The sequence below is a fragment of the Gavialis gangeticus genome, unplaced genomic scaffold (assembly GCF_001723915.1).
Source record: "Gavialis gangeticus isolate Ggan-Ray unplaced genomic scaffold, GavGan_comp1, whole genome shotgun sequence".
In the NCBI taxonomy this organism is placed as follows: domain Eukaryota; kingdom Metazoa; phylum Chordata; order Crocodylia; family Gavialidae; genus Gavialis; species Gavialis gangeticus.
This window is the reverse complement of record NW_017728995.1, coordinates 36,615,018-36,623,599: the sequence shown is the minus strand read 5'-3', so window position 1 is coordinate 36,623,599 and position 8,582 is coordinate 36,615,018. Positions and strand designations below refer to the sequence as shown.

General features: G+C 52.3%; 1 protein-coding gene across 1 annotated transcript in view; it reads right to left on the bottom strand.

Moving 5' to 3' along the window:
• The window catches only part of BDH1 (3-hydroxybutyrate dehydrogenase 1), a 25,555-nt gene extending 17,474 nt beyond the window's left edge, over window positions 1–8,081 (bottom strand). The window contains exons 1-3 of the mRNA XM_019503516.1: window positions 7,998–8,081; window positions 6,765–6,893; window positions 1,768–1,840 (exon numbers count right to left, since the gene is read on the bottom strand). Of these exons, the coding sequence (XP_019359061.1) occupies window positions 1,768–1,840; window positions 6,765–6,847 (156 nt within the window). The 5' untranslated portion in view covers window positions 6,848–6,893; window positions 7,998–8,081. The remainder of the gene's footprint in view (window positions 1–1,767; window positions 1,841–6,764; window positions 6,894–7,997) is intronic.
• Window positions 8,082–8,582: the final 501 nt, after the last annotated feature.

The window sequence follows — 8,582 nt, the reverse complement described above, 5'->3', positions numbered from 1 at the left end:
TGCAAGGTTGGGGACCAGTGCTGCCTCATGCAGCTGCCAAAGTCCCATCCACTTTCCAGACCCTCGGTGCATCCAGGCCTGGGCACCGCACTTCAGGAGGTATGTAGACAACATAGAGAGGGTCCAGAGGAGGGCCACTCGCATGATCAGGGGGCAGCTGGGCAAGCCCATCGAGGAGAGGCTATAGGACCTGAACCTGTTCAGCCTCCACAAGAGAAGGCTGAGAGGGGATCTAGTGGCCATCTATAAACTGGCCAAGGGAGACCAGCAGGCAATGGGAGAGTTCCTGTTCCCCCGAGCACTACTGGGAGTAACAAGGAATAATGGCCATAAGTTGCCGGAGAGTAGATTCAGGCTAGATATCGGGAGGCGCAACTTCACAGTTTAAAAAAAAAAAAGAAAAAAAAAATTATGTCTATGTCTACAGTCAGGGCAGCTAGGATCTGGAACCAACTTCCAAGGGAAGTGGTGCTCGCTCCTGCCCTGGGGGGTTTTAAGAGGAGGCTGGATGAACACCTTGCCGGGGTCGTTTGACCCCAGTACTCTTTCCTGCCGACAGCAGGGGGTCAGACTTGATGATCTGCTCAGGTCCCTTCCGATCCTACCAACTATGAAACTGTGAAACTTGCTGTGGCCTCGGTATTAATGCTCCGCACCAGAGGGGCACTTGGCAATTACAGCACTGCTGGCCTCTGTGCACAAGCTGTCCTCCTCTCCCTGGGGCAGGCCACTGCACCCCTGGGGAGTGCAGGCTCTGCTTGCATCCCTGCAAGCAGGCACCACATGATGGAGCCAAAGGGCTGGGTCCCTGCCCCAAGCTGTCTGGACGTGAAGCAGACAGCTCAGGGCCCCCTCCTCAAGAGGGGGAAGTTATTTCCCCAGCAGATGCACATTTAGCTAGGTAGTATTCAGATCCACAAAAAACAACCCCTGGCGCTGTAGGGACCGAGACTGGCTTTTGTGCAACACATCTCAGCAGTGGGGAGAGAGAGGCAGAACTGGGGCCAAAAATACCAGCTATCTTGGGTATTTGGCCCTATTTCCACTGTATCTCAGGAATTCAGGGTAGCTGTACCTCAACATCCGTGGAACAGGCACATGCCATTATAGACTCCCAACTTAAAGGCCTCAATGCAGGGTAACTGGGTGAAGGTCTGTGGTCTCTGTGACATGGGAGGTCAGAGTACAGGGTCTCATGGGTCCTTCTGGCCTTAAACCCATGAGGACATTTTACAAATGGGATGCAAAAGAGTTTTACAGAAGGATGGACTGGTTCATGTCACAAAGAAATCTTTGGCAGAGAATGGAATAAAATCCAGGTTTCCTGACTTCCAGCCCACGGCTTCCCAGAGCATGCTGGAGCAAACCCCCACTCCGGTACTACAATACCACAGGCTACATCTTGGGGCTATATCCTGGGGCTATATACATTTCCACCTTTATTCACAAGAGGCAGGACTCATATACATGGCCTGACAATGCAACCACGTACTCTCCCCTAGAGAGATTTCCAGCTGCTTAGCGAGTTCCAAATATAGGAAAAAAAACATTCATCTGAGTGTTTAATTTTAGTGCTAACAGCATGTGCTTTTCTACATAATGGAAGCTCCAGGCTTGGAAAGAATGTGGAATGTGCTGTAAGAGATCCAGCTCCAGACCTGCAGTGCAGGCCAGAGGGACAATTCTGTCATAACGCTTCTGCCCTTTGTGCTAGGATCCCAGCTGGACGGAGACGCTTGGTGTAAGGATGGTCACAGTCACACTCACCTCCTCCACTTCATTCACGGAAGGAGGACTGCTACTTGGGGTCGAGAAAGGAAAGCTAAACCCTCGCATGGGCCTGCAAGAGAAAACAGGACAGTCAGGTCCCAAGTCTTTCTGCCTGTGGCCCCTAAACCACAGCAAAATCCCCAGTGAAGTTCAGCTCTGCCTGCGAACACAGAGTAAGATGTAATTGGAGCGTGTCCTACAAATCTCCCCAGAACACACCCATTTTTTCTATTAAGCCAAAGATTTTTTTCTCAAAAGACCTTGGAACTCTTCCCAGGAGCTGAAGTTGCTTGGATATTGCTAAGTCTTCCAAAGCAGTTACTAGTCTAAGTGCACAGAGCTGCAGCCGCAGGCAGAATGGGCACCACCAGTTTTGCCTTCTGATAGCAGCAGCATGATCGCTTCCACACACAAAGGTGTTTAGTTACAACTACATCACAGCCCTGCAGACCTCACTGTTGGGAGACTGTCTGATACTGAGCCTAACTTTTCCCTTGTTTGTCTCCAGCCTGTTGCTCTGTCACAGCCCTACTCTCGGGGCACCCCAAGTGTACCCCAAACAATGTGCGTCTCTGCAGTGCTTGGAAAAGTATCTGTGTGCACTCTGGATGCGCACTGCATTTGTGGCGGACAGTACAGATGATAGGGTGGGACAGAACATGGCTGGGAACCAGAGGGGGAAAGGAGAAATCTCTCCCACATCAGAGGCAGCTGACACTGACACACTTGGGCAGTGTGGCTACAACAATCTCCCAGGCCGGCTCCTTCTGTACTCCAGCCCGAGCGTCACAAACCCTGCCTGCTCCTGAAATAGCAGAGGCCAAGCAAGAAGAGTTTTAGCTGCTGCAGAGGTCAGGTCAGGTCAGGTCCCGGTCACAACCTAGCTCTGTCTGAGATCACCAGGCTGAGACCCTGGCAAGGGCTTTCATTTCTTTAAACTGAGCTTCTTGATCCATCTCAGAATGCCCTCACAATTCACAACCTTGCATGAAACATTTTCTGTTTCAAAGTTGCAACTCACCTTGTTGTTTACCTAAAGTGCAGATGAGAGGGCCCTGCCTCTGCTGTTTGCAGAGCAGCATAATGGCCTGCAGATTACTGTGAATTCTGCCTGTTCTTACTAGAGGTGCATGGGAATGAACCAGTGGGATAAATGTTGGCTGCTAAGCACTTAAAACACCAGCAAAGGTGCACAAAACCAGGGCCCACAAACCACCTTTACAACAGGAAATAGTTCTGATTAATCTTAAGCAGCTGGATCGTGGAGAGCTCCCAACACGTTCAAACTGAAAGCGAGCCGACGGCCATGGAATTTTGTTTGTCCCCTTAAATGTGCCGCCTTAGCTTTGATGCATTTAGTCGTTTGCCAACCTCTGCAAGGGCTCAGCTGCTGCAAACACGGCTCTTCAGGTGGCTGCCGGCAGTGCAGCACCCCTGCCTTTCACCCCACAGAGAGGAAGCAGGTGCATTAGAAAGCGGAGAATGCTGAAACGCTGCCTGGTTCAGGAGGCAGGAACATCCTGTGGGCTCAGGGGACCCAGGCCTGAATGGGCTCCTGTGTGGGTTCACCTGCATCACAGGGCCAAAGCCTTGGGGTGTTTTTGCAGGAAATCTCTACCTGGGCTTCCTCTGCCTTTGGTTTGTACAGCTGTCTGCTCCACAGCCCATTTGGCAAGTCTCAGGCACCCCCCTGCAGAGACACTGGACACTTTGGCAGGCTCCGCCTTGCACTCTTACACAGAACCCCGCCAGCAAAACCAAGGCCCCAACTCCCAGGCTGCCAGGGGCTACCACTCATTTAAGCAGGAGCAGAGGGCGGCCAGCAGCTTGTGGGCTGGGGCCAAAGTGAGGGCCCAGACAAGCAAAGTCCCTGGGGGTTTAGGCTGAGAGAAGAGTGCAGGGCTGGCCCAAAGAGTTGAATGTAACTGGGGGGTATGGCTGGCAGGCACCAGGAGGCCCTGGGCTGGCACGGCCTCCAAGAACTTTAGTAATGCTTTGCCAGTGGAATGAAACTGCTTCCTATCATCTGGCACAAACCCAAGTGTTTGGGAAGTGAGAGCCCACCTGCTTCTCCCCCTGACCTCACACCATGTCACAGCTGGAGGCGGCCAGTGGCACCCTGTCCTCAGAGACCCCCACTTGCAAACCCTGAGGCTTATCTGGGCATACCACAGCCCAGCTTCATCACTCTCCCAGGAAGGCTGTGAAGTGCTTAGCATAACCTGGGCATTTGGAGGCCTCTGCATAGCTGAATTTAGTCAATGGCAAGACTGCTATTAACTTCAACAGGATCTAAGTCAGGCCTCTGCAGAGAGGGATCACGGGATATGGGCAGGCAGATGTTTTTAGGGTTAATGGTACAACGATAGGCAAAGAGCATAGACAAGAATGTTGGAATCACAGGGCTAGATGGGACCTCGAGGGCCATCTAATCCAAAACCCACACTGCATGAATGCAGGATGCGTGGTTCCTACACCAGCCCAGCGGCATGCTGTGTAGACTCTACTTCAACACCTGTGGTGGAGGAGCATCCACAACCTCCCCAGGCAGCTCATTCCACCATCCTACTGCTCTCACAACTAGGAAGCTCCACACCAAACACAGCACTAAGCCCCATGTACCTGGACGGAAAGCAAACTGGGTGTTGCTTCTCACACCCCAGCTCCATCTTGATACAGTGACGTGCAGTTGTTGTAGGTGGGCCAGGAGCAAGGGATGGACATTTGCATGTCCACCCCAACAGGGAAATGGAAGAAGCCATGAGCCACTCTGAGGGATATCACTTAATTTAGGGTTGGGCTGCTCACGCTTACTCCCGCGCCCATCCCCACCAGCTTTGAGGGCTGGTGGGTACTGAGCAGCATGCTGGTCACAGATGCAGCAGGCTCTCAGATTGACCAGAGGCAGCCACGCTTTTACAGTGTCATTTAAACATGAAGTTCTTCCAGGATAGAAAGGTCCAAGTCCATTGCCTGCATCCATACATGGAACGGTAAGTATACCCAGCACCACTCGTGGGATACGCAGTTCTGATTCCAACCTCGTTTTACACTCTTTCCCCCCATTCCAACCCAGACCTGGCAGAAATTCTGCATTCCTGCAAACTCTGCAGTCTTCACTCAAGCAGATCGCAGTCTTGTTTACTCCAAATCTTCTCAGTGAAGGTATCTCAATTGCTTTGGATTAAGACCAGTAGCACAGATCAGAGTGGACCCTGGCTCTGCATGCAGAGGGTGTTGGGTCAGAGCAAAGATTTATAATTAAATAGTTAATTTTCTGCTAATGTTTATTTCTCTCCCCAAGTCATCTTCATAACGAGTCCTTTCCCTTCCAAATCCCTCTGCTATTTTATATGGTTCGTTAGCTCTTTAACAGAGTCACAGAAATTTACAAGCATTCGTGGTGCTCTGGTGTGGTGCCAGAGGACTGGAAAAGGGCCAATGTGGTTCCCATCTTCAAAAAAGGGAGGAAGGAGGACCCAGAAAACTATAGGCCAGTTAGTCTTACCTCAATCCTGGGGAAGCTTTTTGAGAGAATGATCCTGGTGCATGTCCAGGAGGGGCCGGAGGGGGGAGATTATGCTAAGGGGCAACCAACACGTGTTCATTACAGGCAGGTCCTGTCAAACCAACCTGGTGGCCTTCTACCACCAGGTCACCAAATCCTTAGATGCAGGGGTAGCAGTGGACGTAGTCTTTCTGGACTTTCAGAAGGCCTTCGACAATGTCTCTCACCCTGTTCTCATTAAAAAACTAGGGGACTGTGGCGTTGACATCTACACAGTCAAGTGGGTTGCCAACTGGCTGGAGGGCTGCACCCAGAGAGAGGTGGTGGACGGGTCATTCTCGATCTGGAGGGATGTGGGCAGTGGGGTCCCCCAGGGCTCAGTCCTTGGGCCTGCACTGTTCAACACTTTCATCAGTGACTTGGATGAGGGGGTAAAAAGCACCCTGTTCAAATTTGCTGATGACACTAAGATGTGGGGGGATGTGGGCACGCTAGAAGGGAGGAATAGGCTGCAATCGGACCTAGACAGGTTACAAGGGTGGGCGGACGAGAACAGGATGGGATTCAACACCGACAAGCGCAAAGTGATGCACCTAGGGAGGAAGAACCAGCACCATACCTACAGGCTGGGGGACTCCCTTCTCGTCAGGGCAGATGCAGAAAAGGATCTCGGAGTCATCGTTGATGCCAAGATGAACATGGGCCAGCAGTGTGGGGACGCGGCCAGGAAGGCCAACCGCACCTTGTCCTGAATCCACAGATGCATCTCAAGCAGGTCCAGGGAGGTGATCCTCCCCCTCTATGAGACACTGGTCAGACCGCAGCTGGAGTACTGCATCCAGTTCTGGATCGAGGGCAGCAGGGCAGGCCCTACAAGGAGAGGCGACGGGACCTGAACCTGTTCAGCCTCCACAAGAGAAGGCTGAGGGGCATCTAGTGGCCTGTTACAAACTAGTCAGAGGGGACCAGCAGGCATTGGGGAATCCCTGTTCCCCCGAGCACTACCAGGAGTGACTAGAAATAACAGTCACAACCTGGCAGAGGGGAGATTCAGATTAGGAGGCGCTACCTCACTGTCAGGGCAGCTAGGATCTGGAACCAACTTCCAAGAGAAATGGTGCTGGCTCCTACCCTGGGGGTCTTTAAAAGGAGGCTAGACGAACACCTTGCCAGAGTTGTTTGACCCTGGTAATCTTTCCTGCCATGGCAGGGGGTCAGACTTGATGACCTGCTCAGGTCCCTTCCGACCCGACCAACTATGAAACTATGAAATACATAGGAAGTTTCTCACCTCATGGCAAGTACTCTGCAGTTGCAAGGGGTTTATTCCTTGTTAGATATGGTACAGACACTTCAGCATTCCTGGTAGCAGGCAATGTTCTGCCTCTAATGAACCTTTCTGTGCGGGGGGGCCCTTTTCCTGCAAATCCTACTTCAGATAACAGTTCTCTCTTCTGCATAATAAATAATAAGGCAAGTTCCTTACCTGGGGCCATTTCTCATGTCCATGAACTTCAGTGTTCTCACAGAGAAGTGAGAGAGAGGCCGGGACACTCGGGTAGCCAGCATCCTTCTGACTGACAAAGGGCACTAACAGCAAGCTCCTGTCGCTCTGAAATACAAGACAGCACCTCTTCTTTATTTGCTCACAGCTTCTGTAGTCATGCTGACTCCTAGCATTTTAATAATAGAGTCCAAGGAGGTTTGCTGCCCCCACCTCCTTGAGCAAGTTCCCACATCAAGATAAACAGCTAAAACAGCCTCCAGCAGCTCATGTTTGGGTTGTTGCTTTGTTTTTTAAGAGAAAAAAGAACAGAAGCAAACTGATAATCAAGTTGTTTAAAAAAATCCCCATCTTATTAGTCAGCTGCTACCTAACCTCTGCATTTCCTAAAACATTAAATGCAATTACCTGTTCAAAGGACACAATTTTAAGCCATCTTTTTGAGATACTTCTCAACTGAAATGCAGGTCCAGTACTAGGCATGATATAAAACTTACATTTTCAAAGCACTCCCTGGGCGTTATTGTCACTAGCAACCATGTGCTAAAAACGTATGCAGCTTTTTGAAATGGAAGTAGCTGGCAACACAGAACTAGCCTCAGGAAGTCACTGTGAAAGTTACTACAGGAAATCTGCACGAATGCAGGCGTTCAGAAGAGGGGGCCTGTTTCAGGGGGCTACCAGTTCTGGATAAAATAAGATCCAGCCATTTCCCCCAAAGCCTGAACTAAGCTTATCTTCTTCAAGGCTCAAGTAATGCTGCTTACTATTTTAGAGTTAATTGTACGTCATTTTAGACACGCCTAAACTTTGGGAGTTTGCCTGCAAACAGAAGCGGGCCGGAAGTGTGGCTTATTAAAGCCACGAGAAGCGCTGGTGCTGGAGCCTTTCCTTTTCGGCAAGTAGGCAGCAGCCCTGGGGGTGCTGCAGGAAAGGGCATTCCCACAGGAGCCTTTGCGTGCCCCCATTGCCAGCACAGGCCCATTCCAGGAAGCCTTGGAAGCACTTTGGGACTCAGCCAAAGGTTCCTCCGTGGCTCAGCAGCCTTAGCCAGAAGAGAAGGGGCAGGGAAAGGCAGCCCTGCCAGAAGCCCCCTGCGCGCAGCTGCGGACACCCCGAGCAGCAGACGCAGGCCCCACAGCCAGCGATACTGAGCCTGGATTTTTTAAAACAAATCTGCAAACGTTTTAAGACCATTCATAAAATCTGCATCCAGGGAAGCAGAGATAACGATAACGAGGGTGACAAAGTCTCATGCCACAGGGTGCGAGCTCCGGGTGCGGAGGAGTTTGAGCCCTGCACAGCATCGCACAACTGGCCTCAGGCAGGCGACAGGTTTCTCGGCAGGTCGCCACTGGGCTGGTGCCACCTAGGGAGGACAACTGTCACTTGCTCCTGCCCACGCGAGCCACCAGTGCCAGCCGTCTGCACGCTCCACTTACCAAGAGCCGCCTGCCCGCCCGCCGGCCACGGCCCGGAGCCGGCAAACAAAGCCACCGACACCGCTGCCTCGAGTGGAGCACGGCCCGGCCCCAAGCACAGCTGTCGTGGACGTGTCACGGGGCAATTTAAACCTCCCTGAAACTGGAGCTGTTGCAGACGGCCCCTCACCGGGGGGGCGGGGGGTGCGAGCAGCCAGCGGTGCCTTCCTGGGTCCAGTCGTCACCGGCCCCGCACGAGGCAGGTGCCAGGCAGCAGCGCGGGGATCTCGCCCACGCGCATAGTGCACACACACATACGTGTGGGAAGACGCGGGGCCGCAGGAGCCGAGGGGAGGAGGGGACAGGACAGGGTCCCGAG